At 42.5% G+C, this 23,464-nt stretch overlaps 1 protein-coding gene across 3 annotated transcripts; it reads right to left on the bottom strand.

Moving 5' to 3' along the window:
• Positions 1-262: 262 nt before the first annotated feature.
• Positions 263-22,923, bottom strand: ubl3a (ubiquitin-like 3a). 3 transcript variants are annotated; one of them, XM_058087678.1, is made up of 6 exons: positions 22,791-22,923; positions 22,478-22,547; positions 4,905-5,013; positions 4,488-4,574; positions 4,019-4,096; positions 263-1,418 (listed from the first exon to the last, which is right to left on the bottom strand). In XM_058087678.1, exons 2-6 carry the CDS (start codon positions 22,481-22,483, stop codon positions 1,366-1,368), a joined length of 333 nt encoding a protein of 110 aa, XP_057943661.1. In that variant the 5' UTR covers positions 22,484-22,547; positions 22,791-22,923; the 3' UTR covers positions 263-1,365. The 3 variants fall into 3 exon arrangements, with proteins under 3 accessions (XP_057943661.1, XP_057943660.1, XP_057943659.1); XM_058087677.1 differs by lacking the exon at positions 22,791-22,923 and having other exon boundaries at positions 22,478-22,631; XM_058087676.1 differs by lacking the exons at positions 22,478-22,547; positions 22,791-22,923 and adding an exon at positions 19,703-20,314.
• Between the last annotated feature and the right edge of the window lie 541 nt (positions 22,924-23,464).

Here is a 23,464-nt window from a genome sequence, read left to right as displayed (position 1 = left end):
CCAAGTGGAGAGTAAAGCATCACTTTGTCGGCTACTATCGAGAGAGCTGTAAAAATCATTAAAACCACATATAACGTATGTCGTCCGTTTGTTCCTAAATGTTCAACACCACACGCTCCTGTAAGAGAAATGTCGCAACACATTTCTTCTGAAAGGAGTTGGACTTTCCGTCGTGTTGAAATGTGCCCGTTGTGGTCACATGATTGTTTCCCGGCAGACCGCCGTCAAGTCACGCCATTGTTAGCAAAAAGGACGCAACACGCACTTGAACAAGCTTTATTTAGTTTACAGGTGTTGGGGGCGGGGAAGGGATGGGATTCTTTAGTGCTATTTACACTTGGCTTCAAATGTTGTTTGTGTTTGTACAGATGTGATTGCAGTACACAATCGTGGTGGATTAAGAGTCACGTAGCAATAAGAGCACACGGAAGTCAATCAGCTAATCACGCTACATGCGTACAGTCCACACACACACATACATACTGTATATATACATATATAGACATACTTACAGTACCAGTCAAACGTTTACACACACTCCGTCATGCTGTTGAATGACAAGGGATGCACTCCAAACCTTTGCCTGGTAATGTACATACATACACACACATTCTGTACATACATACAAATACATACAAATACACACAGTGGCTAGCAAGATCTAGAAGCTTCCACATCATGTCCAATACACTGGATGTCGCTTCCCTGGGGGGGGGGGAATATGAAATGAAACTTTTCGATGCATGTCAGACAATATGCAGAAGGAGCACATGCTTGTATTGAGGAGGACGTCATCAATTCATCATCATCATCATCATCATTAGAAAATTGGACTGAAAGAATGAAGACAGGAAGGAACACGGAAGGCCCATTTTCATATCCAACACTGAGAGTGTCTCTTCTACCTCAGGAGGGGAGGGGGGGGGGGGTCATCGAACAACTGTCACAAACGCTGCAGGCTTGTCACTTTGTTTACCTGCAAAATGGCAGCTCGGGGGCCTTTGTGACACGTGTGTGTAAGTGTGTTGGCATCTAATCAGTGGTTAGAAGTGTGAGCTCAAAGACTGAAAACAAAGGCATCGTTGCTATGACAACAGGCTAACAGCCAGTTACAATGTGATAATTGGCTACAGCGTCAGTGTGTGTGTGTGTGTGTGTGTGTGTGTGTGTTAGAAGGCTTAAAGTGTTGAGAAAAGAACAAGAAATGCAGTTTATGTGTGGGTGTGTGTGTTGTGCGCAGTGAGGACAGCGCCCAGGACAGGTGGACGACGAGCTCACTGTCTGCCAAACATGAATGGCCAGGAGGGACCGTGTGGGCGGGCCTTGACAGCAGGGCGGAGGGGGGCGGGGCCAGAAGGTGTTTATTCACAGAATGACACAGCAGTTACTCTCTCCCGTCTTCTCTCTGTTCCTCTGACCTGAAGACACAAACATAAAATACATTGTTTTTAAACATACATCACTAATCCTATGTTCTATAAATACATAAATCACCAATATGATGCTTTTATGGACATGCACAGCTAATACTACGGTCTATAGATGCCTTTTAATGGACATTCATCACTAATATGACGCCTTTTATGAACATGAATTGCTAATACCATGTTCTATACATACATAAATCACTAATATGACGCCTTACATGGACACATATCACTAATATGACACCTTTCATGAACACAAATTTCTAATACTATGTTCTAAACATACATAAATCACTAATGACACCTTTTATGAACATGAATTGCCAATACTATGTTCTATACATACATAAATCACTAATGACACCTTTTATGACCATTAATTGCTAATATGATGTTCTATACATACATAAATCACTAAAATGATACCTTTTATGACCATAAATTGCTAATACTATGTTCTATACATACATAAATCACTAATATGACACCTTTTATGACCATAAATTGCTAATACTATGTTCTATACATACATAAATCACTAATATGACACCTTTTATGAACATGAATTGCCAATACTACGGTCTATAGATGCCTTTTAATGGACATTCATCACTAATATGACGCCTTTTATGAACATGAATTGCTAATACCATGTTCTATACATACATAAATCACTAATATGACGCCTTACATGGACACATATCACTAATATGACACCTTTCATGAACACAAATTTCTAATACTATGTTCTAAACATACATAAATCACTAATGACACCTTTTATGAACATGAATTGCCAATACTATGTTCTATACATACATAAATCACTAATGACACCTTTTATGACCATTAATTGCTAATATGATGTTCTATACATACATAAATCACTAAAATGATACCTTTTATGACCATAAATTGCTAATACTATGTTCTATACATACATAAATCACTAATATGACACCTTTTATGACCATAAATTGCTAATACTATGTTCTATACATACATAAATCACTAATATGACACCTTTTATGAACATGAATTGCCAATACTACGGTCTATAGATGCCTTTTAATGGACATTCATCACTAATATGACGCCTTTTATGAACATGAATTGCTAATACCATGTTCTATACATACACAAATCACTAATATGACGCCTTAAATGGACACATATCACTAATATGACACCTTTCATGAACACAAATTGCTAATACTATGTTCTAAACATACATAAATCACTAATGACACCTTTTATGAACATGAATTGCCAATACTATGTTCTATACATACATAAATCACTAATGACACCTTTTATGACCATTAATTGCTAATATGATGTTCTATACATACATAAATCACTAAAATGATACCTTTTATGACCATAAATTGCTAATACCATGTTCTATACATACATAAATCACTAATATGACACTTTTGATGACCATACATTGCTAATACTATGTTCTATACATACATAAATCACTAATATGATACATTTTATGACCATAAATTGCTAAAACTATGTTCTATACATACATATATCACTAATATGATGTCTTAAATGGACACACATCACCAATATGACACCTTTTATGAACAGAAATCACCACCATCATGTTCTATAAATAGATAAATTACTAATATGACGCCTTCTATGAACATAAACCACTAATACTTTGGCAGGGAGGGAACCTGATCCTTTTGATGACGGCATCTTTGTTCCCGCTGACATTTGAAAGTAAAACTTCATACAGTAGATGTCACAGTGTTAAAAATAAGGTTCTAACTATCATTCTCACATGTTTTAATCCAACCATTCATTCATTCATTCATTCATTTTCTAGCGCTTATCCTCACGGGCGTGCTGGAGCCTATCCCAGCTGTCTTCGACCAGTCCAGGGTGTACCCTGCCAACCATGCATATTCTACCATAATATGGGGTTATTAATGCTATTGTATTATTATGGTGGTATTGATGGTTAGCATCAGTATAGCAACATTATTATAAAGAATACATCAGATACATATCTAGTCGTGTTTAAAAATGAACAAATTTTGTTGTATCCAGTGTTAAAAAAATAATACATGGCCGCCACAGAAATACATTTGGCTACAATACACATGTGGCTAACCAAAAAGGTTCCCAACCCCCAGGCATAAATGTGATGAATATAAAGATGCCTCATGTGGACATGCATCACTAATATGTTCTCTATGTACATATGTACACTGTAATATGATGCCTTTTATGGACATACATCATTAATATGGTCACGACAGATGAGCAATTAAGACAAGTGCAGCTAAAATTGAGCACATTCTTCCACGGCCTGTCACCACTAAACACCACAACATGGATGCCATCAAGCCAGGACCCCATGTATGAACATAATTGTAAAATATGATGCCTTTTATGGATGTGATGCCCTATATATGACTAATATGACCTTTTACTTGTGTGTAAACCATCAGGATGGTGGAGGAGGGTTGCTAATAAGAAACATGATTTCCCCCCTGGTTTGAACACTGGAGCGTACACCTCTGCAGTGTGGGAACAAGATGGCGGCAGGCAGTGGCGGCGTGCATTACCTTGAGAGTTGGGCTCGGGCAGCGTCTCTCTGGCGACTAAGTGCATGACGGTGGTCTTCCCCAGAGGCAGCTTGAGTGCTGCAAGAGAGTGAAAATACGTCATCAAGTGTTTCCAAGGAGAGAGCATCACGGCTGTCTTGGTCGTTAGCATCGTCCTTCCTTTGAAAAAGACCACCATGAGGCATTTAGGATGGAAGAGTGGAGGCCGGTTGGGCACCACCTCTGACCTCTTTAAGCACTAAAAGGCAGAAAGGAAGTGTGTGAATAACCCACTCCCCCCACTCCCAACCCTGTCCCGACTCGCTCCCTCCACGTCTCCTGCCTTCTTTTTCCTCCACTTCCTGTGCCTGTCAAAGGCAGCTTGTGCTGAGCACTAAGCTTCTTCTGTTCTGCTGCTGCTCAGGAAAACATGAAACAGCCAAAGAACTTTCCGTGTGTGTGTGTGTGTGTGTGTGTGTGTGTCAGTCACCTCCTAGCGTCACGTTGCCGTGCAGGAAGCGTCCCTGGTAGATGAGCCTCAGGATGTTGGGACTGCTGACCTGCTCCTCCTCCCAGTCTAGAACATCACACATGATTGGACTCTTGAATATGTCAACTACATCAATATCATCTTATGGATATACTGTATATACAAAGTATTTCACCCCCAGGTCAGTACTATATGTAGGCATATGTATGGACAAAAGTGTTGGGACACATGTTTTAATCAATGGATGGATGAATCAGAGGTTGGACTAGTGTTTTTAAGACATTTTAGACTCAAACACAAAAATCTGTGTATCCTCCCACACAGAGACTCGGAGTGGCCATCCATTGTGTGTGTGTGTGTGTGTGACGTGAGTGAAAAAAGCAGCACACATTCAAGTGAATGGCGGCCATCACTCACCCATTGGCCAGTTGTCATAAACGTGCTTGGCGATGTCTGCCGCCGAGTCGTTGGGAGAAAAAAGGAATTCTTTCGTCTTCCCGCTGACCAGGATCAGCCGCAGGTTAATCTGTGAGAGACAAATATCACATCAGTACGTCACGTCGTCTCAGGAAGTCGTGTTAGGAATCGGAAACGGGAAGCCGGACCATCAGGAGCCATTGACTACCATCTGTGCGTGCGTGTGTGTCTTTCTCTCGTCACCTCCATGCCTCAATGTTGTCATCATCAAAGTCACACAATGAGCCCGTCATCGCACCACAAACAGCTGCTTCCTGCATTGTACTGGACGTGACCCCTCTGCTATATTTCCATCATATATTCAAGGATGCGGCACGGCGGTGAGTGGTTAGCACGCAGGCCTCACAGCTAGGAGACCCAAGTTCAATTCCACCATCTCTGTGTGGAGTTTGCATGTTCTCCCTGTGCATGCGTGGGTTTTCTCCGGGTACTCCGGTTTCCTCCCACATTCCAAAAACATGCTAGGTTAATTGGTGACTCCAAATTGTCCATAGATATGAATGTGAGTGTGAATGGTTGTTTGTCTATATGTGCCCTGTGATTGGCTGGCCACCAGTCCAGGGACAGCTGGGATAGGAAAAGCGGTAGAAAATGAATGAATGCATATTCAAGGATGTTGAAAGGCACACAACAGCGCCCCTGCTGGTTGCAGCTTAGCAGTGCACACCTCATGACATGATATTAGGAGCTCAGGAGAGAATCGACCGCATTAATTATAAAAAAAAGGGTGTGAGCGAGCATGTCGTGTTATGATTGGATGGGTTATTTTCAGTCTACTTCTGGGACCCCCCCCCCCCCCCTCCCCTAATTAAGAAGGGCGGAGAAAGGCCATTTGTATATTCAGTATATACAGTAACTGTGCACAAAATCATCACATTGAATCATGATCTCAATTCTAAGCGAGGAAATGGGAATTCTGGTTTCCATGGCAACGGCCAGTAATGCCTTAGTGGTGACTTCAGGTGATACCCTCCTGTCACATCAGGTTGCCTATCTGCGCCATCCGTGGACCGCCACCTCATCCTCTTGACTCACCCTTATCTTCTTCCCTCCCTTTTACCTGTCAATCAAAGGGAGTGAGGCAAAGCACAGGCTGCAAATGAGAAGCATGGAGATAGTCTGCTACAAGCAAGCAGCATGTATTAGGATCTGGCCTGGATGCAAGATAAATGGGATTCACATGTTCCAACAACAAATAAGGGCTGCTCCGTCCCCCCATGCTATCTCCATGTAGAGAAGCTGCAGGCATCTCGCTTCCACCCCACACCACTGGCAGGAAGCGAGCACAGCAGCCTCGTGCATTCATGCATGAACACAAACACACACAACCCGAACATGTGTGTGTCTGCAGGCCGGCGGCTATGGACTGCTTACTCACGCATGCTAACATGCGCGCTGATGATGATGTCATGGCAGCTCAGGGCGCTGATGCAACATGCAGAGAACGTCTTTATGCGGACATGTGAAAACCATCGGATGCCACCAGCACACACAAGCACAACAGCGTGCCGACAACAACTCGCTGGACCAAACAGCAGCAGAAGTTATGTCAAACCTGCTCAGCATATTTCCTTCATTAAGTGTACAGGTGGGGGGGTAACGGTACATGCATTAGGAATCTGATTCTCCAGTACGTCGCATTGGATGCAGTACAGACGCATGCCGAGTTCCCGCCAAGTGCACATTGAGTCGTATTAGTTATAGAGTTAGAGTCGGTCATGGCTAGCAATAGTGCCAAGGAACATTGTCGCTACCTCTAGGTAGTGGCGTGAGGTGCTGTGTCACTACACCAGAAAAATAATTCTTCGTGTTCGCTGTTCAAATAACAATGTCACAGTGTTTTTTGGAAAGTTTTTTTTGGGCTTTATAATTGGAACAGGTGCGTCCCGTTACCTACAGCGTTAGCTCCCACATGCTAGCTGTTTGTCACAGAAAAAGGAAGGATATGGGGTCATGTTTCATGTAAGAATTGTGGATTTCCAAAAAAGTGAATTTTCTTTTAAAATCTTTGCGGTTTGAACATCAATCCCTTACTCCATTGCATTTTTTGGAAATTAATAAATGATCGCTGTTTTGTGGCCTATTATTAGTAAAACAAATGTTGAAAGACAAGTTATATGTAGCATTCTGGTCACTCGGCATCAGTAATGTTACACTGAGAGATGACATCACCTTAGTCGTCATGGCATCTAGGCATGGCAGTAGTCATAGCCATGGCATGGCCAACATGACAGTGAAGAAACTTTTCCTCCCATTCTGTGTGGAAGTGGTACAATTTGGCTTCTTTCTTTGTCTTTAGAACAAATAAATTGGAGGCAACTAGTTAGCTCAGTACCTTGCTATATGCTACCAACAGTGATCCGGCATTGGTAATGTTACACTGAGAGATGACATCACCTTAGTCGTCATGGTATCTAGGCATGGCAGTAGTCATAGCCATGGCATGTCCAACATGAGAGTGAAGAAACTTTTCCTCCCATTCTGTGTGGAAGTGGTACAATTTGGCTTCTTTCTTTGTCTTTAGAACAAATAAATTGTAGGGAACTTGTTAGCTCAGTACCTTGCTATATGCTACAAACAGTGATCCCGTTGCCTGCACAGTTGTGTGGTAGTATAAACAAATAATAGGAGTGTGAAGGTGTCTATAAGGGTGCTATTTCATGTCTAATAATGGCAATAATCATATTTAGAAAGACAAACAGGTTCTCCATACACTAACTACATCCCATTCATTAATATTGAATCATACTTCGTGGAAATTCAGTTATGGCAGTCTAGTCTGGAACCACTTAACCGAGGGATGAACTAAATAAACGAGGGGTGACTAAACATACCAAAAAAACATACCATTATGGTGTACAGTTTTAAGTCGTATATAATCATTCTGAGGGTGTCACACAAGTGTAAAAAGAAGTGAATCAATGCAGATGAGTTAGCGTATGGTGACGCTGGAGTCTTCTTTGAGTGCGAGTCCATGTCACTGCACCGCTTTGTTTGGTGGGGTTGTTGCATTCACAATTCACTGTTGCTCAATGAGTTGTTGATGGCTTATGAATAAAAGAAGATGCTGCGCTTTGCTTTTCTTGCAGTTGCAGCCCAGAATGAACGCCGAACAAGCGCAAAAGCAACTCGCATGAGTGGCTAACATTCCTAACCAAAACAACTCAGCACTGAGAGAGCAGCGATGGAGGAGAGTCAGTAAGACTACGAGTACTGTCACATTTATGTCAACCTTGTCGTCGTCGTCAGCTAACAGAATACATAATGAGCGTCCCTCACACACACCCACACACATTTATACAAACAGAGGTTATGTAATAGCTGCAGACTGATAGGAGAAACACGTCCTGGGGCACTTTTTCAGTTGCAGCCTCACCGTCTCTTTCTGAGCTTCACGCACCGTTGCTCTATTCACGCCATGCGATTAGATGCTCATCTACTTGGGCCTTCAAATAATCTGCTTCTACAAAGATAATAATGTCGACTTTTAACAGTTAGTTAAATGTTCTTTTATTGTGCTTGTATTTTTTTTTTTTTATTAGCAACAGCCCGCAGTGAGATAAACTATTATTGTACACTATTGCACAGTCCAACCACATTGATAATCAAATGTACAAGACGTGGAAAATAAGAATAAGAGCTTTGCTGCCATGAATTAACCTTTTAAAAATGGCCAGACCAGTGGGGGTTGCTTTTGTGTTGCTTTTGTAACTGTTATATGACGCATGGATCAATAAAACATGCTACATGTCCACAGAACCAGAAGAACATTAGCTAAAGTCTTGGGGATCAGACAGATATTATGATGTGAGAACCTTACCAATCATTTAAAAGAACGATGCTGTAGCATGAACAAATCCTTTTCTCCAACGTGTGACATGCTGTAAACACATACTGTAAACAATCATGGCATCGATTGTGTGGGACCTTGCACGTTAGTAGCACCAAACGTTCTGCAAAAACCAACAAAAACCAAAAGGCCAGCAGCACCACAACGGTGCCCCAAAAGCGCCTGCGCCACAAAGGTGCTGCTCCCATCACTGCACCCTCCATCACCCCCCCCCCCCAATCAGCCAACAAATGGCTCCAGGCCACAATTTGTACTATTTTGTTTTATTCATTCATTTTCTATGTTGTGATATTTGGTTAAGGACAAATCGACAGGTACAGTTTGTCAGATTCAACTATGTTTGAATCATTCTGACCTGCAGGTGTGCACAAATGAAGATACATTGTAAAATAACAGTGTCTTGGGAAGCAGGAAGTGATCTGAATCAGCTTGACAGACAATTAGGGATGTCCATTAATTATCGGCCCGAGATCAGCAAAAAATGTGATATCGGTTGATATTGGTATCGCATGCCCGATCATGAAAACCGATATTTGAGTGTTAATTCCACCACAGGAGATATCTCATGTTACAAATATCAATATCGGCTCATATCGGTAACGGAAATTGAGTGGCATATCGGTTTTCAGCAAAAAAGGCAATATCGGACATTCATTCATTCATTTTCTGCCGCTTTTCCTCACGAGGGTCGCGGGGGTGCTGGAGCCTATCCCAGCTGTCTTTGGGCGAGAGGCGGGGTACACCCTGTACTGGTGGCCAGCCAATCACAGGGCACATATAGACAAACAACCATTCACACTCACATTCATACCTATGGACAAAGTTGCCAATTAACCTAGCATGTTTTTGGAATGTGGGAGGAAACCGGAGTACCCGGAGAAAACCCACGCATGCACGTGGAGAACATGCAAACTCCACACAGAGATGGCCGAGGGTGGAATTGAACCCTGGTCTCCAAGCTGTGAGGTCTGCGCGCTAACCACTCTACTGCCGTGCCCCCCACAATATCGGACATCCCTAACTTTATTACCATTACACTTTCCAGTGTTTCGCATACATTTATTTATTTGTGGCAGCTTGCCACAATTCATTTTGGACCACCACAGAATAATTTGCTTTTATTTATTATTTTACATTTGGCGCTAGCTTGAAGAACGTGGTGACAAATGGTGACAACCAAGAAATAAGTTAACACACAACCATTCTATGAGGGTAACACTGACAAAGCGCAAACTTCATTTTAACTGTTATTTTGCCCATAAGGCATGCTGGGTACTCAGCGGCAACTACAAGATACCACACTACAATGGACACACTTTCTAGAGGTGAAGAGTGAAGGGTTAATTCAATGCAAGGTCAGTAAAGAGCGTATACACAAAGTTATGATACAATTACAAAGCAGGACACAACTCAGCAGTAAAACACAATTGTTGCTTTTACTGTTGCTGGAGCGACAACATATTGACAGATATGCAGGTGCACAATGACAGATGCACACAAAGGTCACATGGTGTGACGTGCTCTGTGGTTCCTGAGGAACAAACATACAGCTGACGTTCCTGCAGACTCGCGTCACCAAGCAAAAGTTCCGTTGGCGTGAAACGGAAAGATAATATTGATCTTCGCTCCTCGCAAGGCCTCCTCTTACACCGCTGGCCTCGGATCAATTCCAAGTGGATTTCCTGTAATCTCTTGTTTCGGCACAAAGCGAGCGTGGAGGGGCCGTCTTCCTGCTGGACTCTATTAAGCATTAACGGGAGGATCTAGCCTGGGAGAGTGTGCACCTTAGACCTTTATCAGTTTGCCTCTCAGAGCCGCCCTGATGACTTCCTGTGGCCCAAGGAGCTAATGACTTCCTTTTACGACTGCTGTGGTTCATGTCAGCGTTCTTTGCACAGAGTGAGACAGCTCATACTTTTATACTACATGCTTGAAGAAAACATCAAGCACTCCACAGTCATCAGTACACACAAAAACACCCAAAAAAGGAAAAACGAGTGGAAAAAGTGAAATTCAGCACAACCTGTAGCTCAGAGCTAAACAGCTAACTTAGCTAACAACTAAGTGTCACAAAATAAAGTCATGATTGTGATCGAGAAAGCAATGTGTCAACATGTGAGCAGTCAGAGTGCAGCACATGACAACAAACATGCTAACTTCACCAGCCTGGGGAACCTAACTCCATTCACTTCATGTATCGGTCTCAATGGATGCAGGCAGGGTAACACCGCTTATCAAATCGCCGGCTATGCAGCCAAAGGGGGTGAACAGGAAGAAAATGGGTAAATATCCAATTATAACTTCTGGTAGAACTAAGCACACAGTGTACACAGTGTACTTACTGAAGTGTACTAAGGGTAATGTTCACAAACATATATAATTTACGCATTGACAATGATTCTGGACAACATTCCCCTTTCTTCCTGGTTACAGGAGCCAGTTTAGGCATAAAGAATGGAATACTTCCGTCAGTACACGTTAATAAGTATATACAGTAAACCCTTGTTTATGGCAGTTTATTGGTTCTGTGATAAGAGAATTTCTGTGAGGCAGGATTACTTATTTCCAAATGGAATATTTCCATAGTTAGCATGTAGAAAAACTTTATGACCTTCTGAATGTGATTTTAAACATTATTAGAGCAGTCTAGACCTGAAATAACACCCCTATAGTTCCCTCTACTCTTGTACTACACAATATAATAGACCTAATAATCGACAATAAGGCATTTAAGACATGAGTTTTGTGCGTGTTGCAATAAATGTGTTCCCAGGGGAGCTGAATGGCAGGCGGACATGAAGTGACATCAGGGATTCAGAGTTGAGTTTCAGCATGCCGTGAGTTAAGGCCGCAACAGTAGCCCGTGTTTTTATTAGGAATTATTGTGCCTGTTGTGAGGTAAAAATACATTAAATTAGCTTCAATATGCATATTTTTTAACTAATAGTTGACAACACAGCATGATTTATTCATATATTTTTTTAAACCCCTGATAGATATTGGTACCACACAGTGGCGAGGGACGACTGCGCTGTGTACGCCGTTTACTTTAATTTTGACAGCGTAGTGTTATCCAAATCCACTACTGCACGGTACACTGCAAGTACAGAAGTGCACCAGCTGAGACACCGCATCAACTGATTGCATCAACACAGTGTAAATATTGACATGGACGCTATGACAATTCTCCCCGTCTGTCCTTCCTGTCAGGGGCTGATCCCACCATCCTGACGCAACCTGACGGCTCGGCGCCCTCGCTCTTCATCACTTCCTCCTCCTCACTAAGGACACAAAGACAAGCCTTGAATCATCAAACAGTGTGAGTGTTGATGCAGGTATCCTTCACGCGGCCAACACAGTCTGACATTTTGGCTCATGAACAACTGAGTTGACATCAGGACAGTAACATGAAGGGCAACTGTGACATGCATTCAATTCTTTCCTTGCAGATTTTGTCTACGGGCCCAGCATCTGCTTTTCCACGAAAGGAGGAGGTGGGGGGATGAGCAGTGCACGAATATTTACTGACAGCATCTGAAACAGTTTAGACCTGAGAAGCTTCCATCCCTCCCCTTGTCGGAGCGCAGCTAGGCGAGGCTCCACATGTCCTCATCTCTACTGGGACCATCAGGCTCCACAACATTCTCGCACTGAGACCTTTAACAGCTGGATCTTTAAATCTTGAGATAATAAGACAAGCATGGAGGACATTTTCTTTTTGGAAGTAAGCATGCTACATCCACCCATCAAGACGCCACACTATGTGCAGCTCAGTCCCTTTAGGTACAACAGACCCAACAGTAGGGTCCCAGCGTGTGTTGAACAATAGTAACAGGATAAAGATGCGTGAAGGTGCAGCTCCTCCTCCTTGTGTGATGTATAATTAGTGCGGAGAGGTGTCGTGTCCACTTGGACACTGGTAGCGGTGCTGAGACAACACTTGAAGGACATGAAATGGCTTCGAAACGCTCCAATCGATTCCCCTCTAGTGGGCCTGCACATGTCTAGACGGTGTCCTTCAGGACCACACACACACACACAATCTTCCATCACAGTGTGAATTCCTGCTCCACACCAATTAGAAGCTCCTCCCCCTTGTGCCCTCACAGGAGGCCTTTCCCTGCCTTCCTCATCTTCTTTTCAAGGAAGTGTCTGCAGAGAGGTGACGGCCTGCAGGCAGGATTAGCTCAGCTGACCTTTTAGTCTGTTTCCTGCTTTTTGGGGGCCAAAATACACTCAGCTGCCAATTTATTAGGTACACCTACACAACCTAATACAGCATAATCCAATATAAGACCTTGGATGTCAATCAAGCCTTCATCATGTGTAATTGAACATGATGTAAATACATTAAAAGTACATTAAATATGTATCGTACATGAGAGGTCCATTACTTATAATGTAAATATAATACATTAAAAGTACATTAAATATAATGCATATTATACATTAGAGGTCATTTAAATAAAAATATAATGTACGTATGGTACATTACATCACAAGCACAGTGGAAATTGTACTCCAGTTTCCTCACACATTCCAAAAAAATATGTATTGTAAATTGTCCATATAGGTATGAATGTGTGTAATAATTGATTTCATTATCATGACAGATATGAGTCCAACTGTGCTCTTAGTGTATTTTTATCACAAACCGTCCTTGTTGCAGCCTACTAGCTTGCTAATGCGTGGAAACAGGAACCGGAAGTCAGCTCCGTCGCCCGTCTATCAGCCCGTCTATAAGCGGCTTTCTCTGTGGTTCCTTGCTAATTAACATGGTTGCACCATCACTTTCAGTTTTCTGCATGTAGGGGTTAGCATTGAATATGAGGTAAACGTGGTACATTACACACAAACACAGCATATCACGTAACAAAGGTACATTAGTAGTATACACTCAATAAAACATGATCTATTTGAAATAAAAGAATGATGACATCGTGAAAAGTGTCAGGTTGAATATATGCTGAGATCTTGAGTCCAGACCAAACTAATACTGTGGAATGTTTTTATACATCTGATGTTTATGTACTTACTGTATGTCTACGCATGTAAAAATGGTGACATCACATACGGACAACTACAAGAGTCAACTCAAACTGAAGTCCGCATTAATTGCTGAAAAGTTTTCAGGTGGAATCAGGGCACATGCTGGGATCCAGTAGTCCTCTGGCACCACACGTTGGGTCCAGTAGGACATTTAAAGGACAAACACGTGAGGAAGATGAGTGGGGAGGAAGCGCAGCCCCAAGACAGCAGTCGCGTCCCTTTTTCTTTTCTCCTTCACACAAAAGGAGGATGCTGCTCATGTGATGACGTGTGTGCGTGGGAGACATTGTGTCCACATGTAAGTGTGTCTGGAGGACACGCACGCCTGCGCGTACACACTGCAGGCAAGTGAAAATGTCCTCTGTGCTGGAATTTACCAGATGGCATAAGACAGAATGCGAGAAGTACACATGTACGCATGCATACACCCAGTAGCAAAGATGCTGGGTGATTAGAATATTCACTACCAGTCAAAAGGTTTAGACACACCTCATTTATGCAGTAGTGGTGAGAAAGTATGTCCAAATATTTGAGTGCTACTGTAAATGCAAGTACAATCATCCATAGTGAACATCCTTTGCTGCCAATGTTGTTTAGGGCGCCATCCATCCATCTATTCTCTATGCCGCTTATCGTCACTAGGGGGTATATTCATTCATTCATATTCTACCGCTTATCCTCACGAGGTTCGCGGGGGTGCTGGAGCCTATCCCAGCTGACTTTGGGTGAGATGCGGGGTACACCCTGGACTGGTGGCCAGCCAATCACAGGGCACATATAGGCAAACAGCCATTCACACTCACATTCATACCTACGGACAATTCGGAGTCGCCAAATAACCTAGCATGTTTTTGGAATGCGGGAGGAAACGGGAGTACCCAGAGAAAACCCACGCACAGGAACATGCAAACTCCACACAGTAATGTCCAAGCAGAGATTCTAACGAGATTCTATTTTTTCTCCTTTTAAATCTTACAAATCAATATTTTACTTTTTACAGTTATTTTACCACTACAGAGTGTGAGCTTGTGGTAGTGAATAAAATACAAAAACACTTTTATTCCATTCATTGACTACATCAGTGGACAATGTAACCTTTCTAATGAGAGGTTGCAACAAAATCCTCAAGAAACTCTACTGCCTGTGCTTGTGGTTAAGGAAGAGATTCAAGAGATGCAATTCCAATCACTTTATTACGTTCACACAAAGAGACATTGTGTTTTGTGTGTGTGTTGAGAATGTCTCTCACCTTGCTAAGTGAGATGAGGTGACAAACAAACAAGAACAAATGTGCCTCTTCTTTATTTCACTCAGAACTTGCATGACATCAGCAGGTATCCTAAAATGCTCGCTTACATTAACAAGCCCGAAAACTCAACTTAGTATAAACACACTCAAACAGCCCGAGTAGCACACGCACAGCCGCAATAGCATGCTATGCTAACCCAGCCACCTCAACAACCTGGTTCATTTACAAACTGACCCACCAACAACGTCAACTTCAAAAGCACCACATATAAATGGAGCCACAGAGATCTGTGATGACACAAGAGAGCTGGCACTGACACAAACTGGCACTAAGAAGAACAGACCTAGCTGATGCTAATAACACCCCCACCTGTAATGGCTTGGAAAGACCCACACAGAGCTGGTTCTGGCCCTGCAAAGTGACAGCAGGAGAACTGGTAGGAACAGCAGGAAGTCATTACTCATGGACATCACACATACATACACACACATGCGCATGTCCACAAAGAGTTATGTAATCAATGGATGATAAGAATCTTTCTATGGGAGCATGCTCATCAATACCGCTGAATGATCACACACGCACAACTAATCTTTGGCTCAACATCATCATCATCATCATCATCATCAAAACACCTCCACATTCACAACTGTACAGTATATGAACTCCTGGGCCGGGCTGAGATGATGTCATGCTCACGTTGGAGACACACGAACACAAACACGCACACACAGAGCTCCACCCAGTGTGTGCTGTCATAGTTCTATTGGGTTCATTTCACTTTTCCCTGTCCAAACATGTGTCACTTACATACTGGATCTGCTGGAGATGAAGTGTCGCTGAGCCCCTCCCGTTCCCATTCTCACATGCCTTACATTTGACCTTGCACTGGAGGTCACGTGTGTCCTGAGGGGGCATGTTAGCCATGTAGCTAACCAAGATATTATCAAGATGGTTATCTCCTAGATAGAAGAGATACTACTGTGCACACACAGGCATCCAGTTTTTGGATTCAAGGGGCCGGTAGTTGCCATGGCAACCACTTTGACCCCATGTGAGGTCTGCCAGAGGTCCTTCTGGAACACATTCTTCATCCTCCAGAAGCAGGTGTAATTCTTGTACTCCTACTACTCGCACCCAAATTATTTCACCCACAACTTTTTGGCATGAACATGACATGAACTCCTCCTCCTCCTTCTCCTCCTCCTCATCCACACAGCTTCTCCAAGTGTTGTTCCATCCATATCTCAGGTCAACCACACACAGGAGAAAAGGCCCCAAAACAAATAAATCTTGTTCCCCACATATTCTAACCAGCAGGGTGCGCTAAAATGACAGAGGTGTCAAAACCTTTTCCACCGAAGGCCACATACCGAGGTCCCGAGGTCCTTGCAATACTGCAGTTTTTCAAAAATTAATAAATGATAAGTAATCTGAGACATGACATTAGATTACCATCACACTGCATGGAGTTAGCCATGGCCTGTCTGACATGATATAGTGAAAACTAGTTCTCCTCCCATTCAGTGTGGAAGTGGTAAGCTGCTTTGTCCATCTTCCCCCAGTTTTAAACCTTTTCTTAACTGTTGAATACAGTACATAAATTGGTGGCTAGTTAGCTCACTGGCTCGCTAATGGCCTCTTGTGTCCCTGCAGTGATCCCGGAGCCTGCACATAACAGGCGAGCAATGTGGTGTAAACAAAGAATAACATGAGTGTAAAGGTGACTACAGGGGTGTTATTTCAGGTTTACGGGTCATACAGGTTTTCTATGCTCTAAGTACAAAAATATTGCACTTAGTGTTAATATTGAATCCTACTTTCTTAACGACAAACAAGGGATGACTGTATGTAAAAAAAATTAAATAAAGGGTAGGGGTCTCTTTGATACATACTTTACATTAAATATGCTAAAAGCAATCCAATATAGGCCAATATATGCTAAGCTAGCTGAACAAAAACTTAGTTTTGGTGACAAAGCAAATTGCTGTATTATCTAGTAATTTATCTCATCAATAATCTATTTAAGCTGCATGCCAATAAAAAAATTATTTGGGTTTACTTTTTTTTTTTTTTAGTTAAGCGCAACGATGCAGACATTTTGTAAAGCACAGACACTTATTGGCTAAGAGAGTTTTCAAGCTCTGGCTTTTCCTTGGCACTTTTGCGCGCCATGACTCCCTGCAAGGCTGCCCAGCACAGTTTTCATCCACCTGGAGATCCGCTTCCGTACACTTCCCAGGCTCAAGGAGGTGCATCGCAACACTGATTGTACACTTTTAATTTGTTCAGTGTGGGAAATCGGTTCTAATGCTCCATACTGAAATATGGTAATGGTTTTATTTCATTTGGACATGCATCAGATTACAATTGAGTGCATACATAATCAGTTCACAGTTACATATATGTCCAAAAGGAGTAGGAAGAAGCAAAGCTTATTAAATCCTACCCCTCCAAATATCACAGTCCAAATATATGTACACACTTAATATTAAATTGGTGTCATTTCTACAATATGTTGAAAGCTAATGGCGAGTAGATGCTACATTGAGCTGATGACATAACATGGACTTTCTATGAATGTCGTAAAGGATTCATGTGGCATTTAAGTAAATAAGACGGCACACTGCTCTCGTGATTATAGCCATAATCCATGCTATTTTTAGGCACTTTAGACACTGGACCTGTGTGTGTGTGTGTGTGTGTGTGTGTGTGTGTGTGTGTGTGTGTGTGTGTGTGTGTGTGTGTGTGTGTGTGTGTGTGTGTGTGTGTGTGTGTGCGTATGTGCATGTGCATAGTAGCCGGCTCGCCGCTTAGCTTCCTCTCCACGTTATCCCAACACCCCAGTCTGCATAATGGACCTGCTGTTCCAATGATCAGCTCAACTTGCAGGAACACAGGCGCAGCTGGGACTGACTCCACGACAGAGAGTTCTAGAAGGGTTCTGAGGGTTCTGAGAGTCGGTTTCTGTGACAAAAGCCGCCACACTTCAGAACTCTCCAGTCCATCTCCTTCATCTGAGTGGTCCAGTCAGCATAAATGCTAGTATAACTAGGTACGCGAGTAAGGACAGGACAATCAATTCAAGTGCACCCCATCTACCTGCGCCCCCTTTAGTAACCCTACCACTGTGCATAGTATCCCAATGGAAGGGGACCAAAAAGCACTCATTTGTGTACAATGAAAATAAGAAACAATATGATAGCTAAGTACATTGTATGGTAATCTTGATGCACCGCCGGGTCACAGTGTGAGACATAAAGGGGCTGCTGTGCACTCAAACGCCTCCTACCAGCTGTGCTTCTGCAGCGTCAGGGGTTAACTAAATGTCACACACGCACACACACTGGTTACAAACATTACAGATAAGCACATCAGATAAGAATGTGTTCCTCAATGTGGGCAGAATCAAAAACAGTACTGGTTTAGCTAGTTTTAGGGCCAAGACACAACAATACACGGCATTCCTGCACTTGAACGCACCACAAGCACAAACACTCACAAAAGGCCAGTTGTCACAGTTGCAACAAAAAAAATACTTCCTACTGTTGAGCATCAAACAGGGGAAGGATACAGGGGCATGTTGCAGCTCTGTGGTCTTTTCACACATTTTCATTGTGTGTGTTTTTTTTTTTATAAATTTGTAATATTTAGAATAAAAAATGAGCCGTGGGTCACTTAGACACACTGCCCAAGGATGCTAAATGACTATAGGACACCAGAAGCTGGGTGTCAGGGGGTTGCAACATCCGGCCTGGCGGCATATTGTAAAAATAAAGTGAGTATTAATGATATTTAGCATTAACCATGACAACAATTTGCTTTGTTGGCTATAACACAAAACTATAATGTTTTCTTCTGCATATATTACCCTACATTTTAGCATCTTTAATGTACAAAATGTATCAAAATGGGCCCATTGTGGGGAAAAAGTCTGGACACCCCTGGTGTATGTGAATGCTGCAACACATTTTAATGATCACAACCTATCATAGCAATCCTCAGTCACTCCCATAATGGCTATAAGCAGTATCATGACCACACCTAAATTAATCCTAACACAACCATGCCATGACATCATTGATTTAATGGTAGTTAACGAATCACAGCCTATCATAGCAATCCCCAGATTCCATGCAAAGACGCTCCCTGGTGGCTGTGAGCAGTACAGTAAGCCAACCACACACACAACAAGACTTTATAGCCTCACCTTTGATTTGTGTGGCATTAAAAGTTAATCATCATCCACGCCTTCCTTGACTTTTCAATGCTTCAGACATTTCAAGTGTCACGCTATGGCATCAATATATTTAATAACTCACTCTGTAATAACTGACTCTGCTGGAATTCAGTCAAGCCAAGAGCTGATTAATGTTTCTCAGTGTTGGCGTGTTATTTCGTGGAAAGAATCTTACTTCCAAGAAGGAATTTCTGTGTGAGATGACGTTGGGATGTGCACACTAAGTGACTAGTAAGTCAATAATAAGATGTAGACTCCCACGTAGAAATGGCCATATTCACTTATAGCTGCATGTCTTTAGTAATGTAGTCCGTACATAATGAGTTGGAATAAAGACATTTAAAGCTCACCATATCTGCAGGGGTGCAGGACGTCATCTTGCAGGTTGTCCACACAACAACACAAATGTTCTCCTTACTGTCCTCTTGTCAAATCTCCCAAAGCTGATATAAGGGAAGCTAATTACGTCTTTCCTTGTTTGAAACAAAACAAAAAAAAAAAACGTCAGAAGTTGCAGGTCCACCACACCGAGGCAACCAGACGCGGTCCACCTCGTCGCTACTGGGCCAACATGTCCGCCGATAGTCCGCACTAACTGCAAGGTTCTGTTGGTTCTGGAGAGAGGACCGTCGACCCGAGGGCCCGCAGAAACCCCCCGAGCATGAATAAGGTTCTTCCGAGGAGGACAAGAAGGAGACTACGCCATGCGGAACAAGAACAAGAAGCACATCCGGACTCTTCGCTCGTCGCCTTCGAGCAGTCCAGGCCAGGAGAATGTCAATATCCGACCGTAAAGTCCTTTAACGTCCTTTGAAACTGTGTCAAAAGCAGTAAAAGGCGAAAAGGGGGCTCTCCAGGTTACTACGTCAAGCTGGCTCGACCGTCATGGACCTTTACGAACCTTCAGCTGTCATCCACTGTCGCCATGGACCGACAAGGTAGCAGCACGGCCGAATTCGCTGTATCCGTTTCTTGCTTTTCAAAATAAGACTCACACTACACTGACGCTTCCTGTAAAATAACTTAAAACAATAAAATGCTGTGCTTACCCAATAGCTGGTTAAGGGTCCAGAATGATTTCGTGATAGTTTAAGTTGTTCCTGGTTCCATAGTTCAAAGTATGGCAACTTAGTTTGCTGTATATTTCTTTACATATTTCAAAAGCAGGTACTGTATGAAGCCAATACAGTCACCAAATGGCTGACAATTAAAAGTGAATTGGAAAATATAATAATAACTTTTAATCGTGCTCGCGGACCAACCACAGCGGCATAATTACTTCAATTGTGATGGTTACGTATAAGCCAACACGGTGACGTCACTCTAAATGAGCCAATGAAATCGTTTGTTTACTCGCCGAGAAGTGAATGAGAGAACCATAGCTTGCTGAAAATCTTTTATAAAGTTGAAAACAGCGAATTTGCGCTAATGTTCCAATAGCACTAACGTGACTGTCTATGCGTCTTCCTTGAAAATCTAATTATTGACACACTTATGTAAAGAAATGTCTTGTCTCCCATATAAAAAAAAATCGAATTGCTTTATTTTGAAGTCCAGGCTGCTCCACATCCTGGTTGCCTTATTGTATGGTAGTTTGACTGGTTCCCTTAACGAAGATGGCGGCAATTCACATTCAGAGGAGTGTGGAGTGGAGGAGTAGTGCTGGTGAGGAAAGACACTTTGTTTAGCATAAGGCACGTGACGCAGAGAGGGCGTGGTCAAGTCATGCATCAATCACTTCAAGAATGCACTTTGCACTAAAAGATTGAAGTCCGAAAGAATGTCCACCAATTGAGACACATGGTGTGTGTTTTACAGACAGCTGCCAGAAACTTTCCAAAACTGTCTTCAGCATTTGTCTAGTGATTTTTAGCGAATTAGACATCTTTGTGGATTCATAGTGGGCCACCGAAGAAGAGGTGATGGAGAAAAACAACAAAAACAAACAAGTAGAGAATGTCTGCTGTTTCTAATATTATGACCACCTTATTCGGCCACAATACATTCCAGACGTCTCTCAGAAGATGGAGACCAAACACAACCATTTTCTGATCAAATAATCTCCATTAATGGATAATGACTGCATTGACCTGCTTTGCTGGCTCAGCTAAAATCACACACTGACCTTCATTCACTGACAACAAAAACACACACACTCCACCGTGTGTATGAGAGTAGATTATGAACTTAATCCAGTGGCTCTTGGGAGGCAAAAAACACTTTTAGCGCATCCAGTAAAACGGGATTGACAGGTTTGGTCAACAGATGCGTTATATACTGTCTATTAGCACTACATACATGATATTACATATTAGCACTCAATAGATGACATTGTGAATAGTTGTTTTGTCATTGTTTTGTCTTTGATTTTATAGCTTCCTGCGTGAATGTGGTTAGTGATCTGTGTAGCCGTTTCCATTATGATTTTTGGTACGATTTCACCCAAGTTACTAGTCACGGGGCACATCCACATTAACTCTCACGTGACTATCACTTCCTGTTTGATTGACGTGCACGTGACAGACCCACTTCAGGAGTACCAATGACTGTACCATTAGCAAAATAACCACTGTTGGGTGAAGAGGGGGAGAACCTGGCTGGTTTCAACCTGATATGAAAGCATAGAGTACTGTTATGTTATTGTTTGTTTTTTTAATGATGATGTGTGGCCTAAAACTTCCGGCCTTAGGATTGGACACCAGTCCAGCCCGGGTGCTGTTTGTGCCGCTATTTTGCTAGTTGTTCCTCTGTCCCCATGTAAAGTTGAGATGTTTTTTCTCTTTCACGATACTTCATGACTTAGTTACTCATTTTAGCATATAATGTAGTAAACAAAAGGTGATAAATATATAACTTCACATTTGTATGTATTTAGTTAGGACCGCACTCGCAATATGTGATTACAGCGATAGACAGTGACAGTGGCGCCCTCTAACGGGCGATAAAAGATAACAATACTGTACTTTTGAACGCGAAGCAATGTTTTCTAACAATAATCATCAGGTGGATCAACTATAACATTGCTGAAATAGTCATTTCTATAGCAATGTCACTAACCCCAGCTCAACCAAGAAAGGCGGAATTATCACCAGAGATAATAACATGTGATCTTTGCTGGAACCAACCTTCATGTTTTCCCACTTTTGAGCGTTTTTCTTGTTTCGCTCGGAGTCGTCGGACGTGTCAGCAGCGGAGCTGACAGAACAAACACAACAGCAAGCAGAAAACAGATGAATAAATCCAAGATCGACTCAACAGGAATGACAATATCATGACGTTGGAGGTGCTTCACACAAAGTCCACTCTGTCTTCCGCTCACATGTCATTCGCTCTCTTGACAGGAGATTTCAATACATTTTGACCTATAGCCAGCTAGCTAATGTTAAGTATCTTAACATCTTCGACGGAGAGGACTAATCCCTGAGGACCTCCACTCACCTGTCACAAAATTAGGTACACGCTCTGTGTGGTGCATGAGCCTTTTTGCTAGTTGTTTCAATCAATTTGATGATCGGCGGGTCATTAACGAATGGATATCTGATTTAGTCCTAATCCTCGGGGCATTGTCTCATCGTGTCAAATTTAAAACACAAAATATGAACACAATCCTCTTGTGTACACATCCATACAGCCTTACAAGGGCACGTTCCTCTTGCGCTGCAACACCGCCATCTAGTGGACAATTAAGCTCATACAGGATCCCTTCAGGTAGGCCCAGCTGTTCGGGGTCAGCATGTCTGTTTACCACTTAAATACTAGTTACAATTTGGTCATTTGTAAAGATATACGATAGATAGACGGACAGATAGATAGACAGACTGTATCTTTTTTGTCACCACTGCTGCAGTTACCCTAACTATCCACTAGATGTCGCCCATAGACCACTGATGCAACCCAAGCTTGCATCACCAGGATTACAAGGACCAGGAGACACACACACACACACACACACACACACTCAGTGGCTGAGAGGTGCACTGCAGAGAGTGCAGCTGTCACATGTAGGCTCATCACTGCTTGTCCTAAATTTAGATTTTTGTGTATGGTAGCATAGTGAGCTTCTCTTATACCGTAGCAGGTCAGAGGTCAGCTGTTTCACCCCACACCTGTGT

The sequence above is a fragment of the Doryrhamphus excisus genome, chromosome 11 (genome assembly GCF_030265055.1).
Source record: "Doryrhamphus excisus isolate RoL2022-K1 chromosome 11, RoL_Dexc_1.0, whole genome shotgun sequence".
In the NCBI taxonomy this organism is placed as follows: Eukaryota; Metazoa; Chordata; class Actinopteri; order Syngnathiformes; family Syngnathidae; genus Doryrhamphus; species Doryrhamphus excisus.
The sequence above is the reverse complement of the archived record's forward strand: the minus strand, read 5'-3'. Positions and strand labels throughout refer to the sequence as shown.

Bases quoted from the DNA above. Each gene is read 5' to 3' on its own strand.
- ubl3a (XM_058087676.1), bottom strand. From the start codon at position 19,729: ATGACGTCCTGCACCCCTGCAGATATG. The intron at 4,097-4,487 runs GTGACTGACACA...ACTCTCTTGCAG, and splicing joins CGGCAACGTGACGCTAGGAG to CACTCAAGCTGCCTCTGGGG. The intron at 1,419-4,018 runs GTAATGCACGCC...TTGTGTCTTCAG, and splicing joins GCCCGAGCCCAACTCTCAAG to GTCAGAGGAACAGAGAGAAG.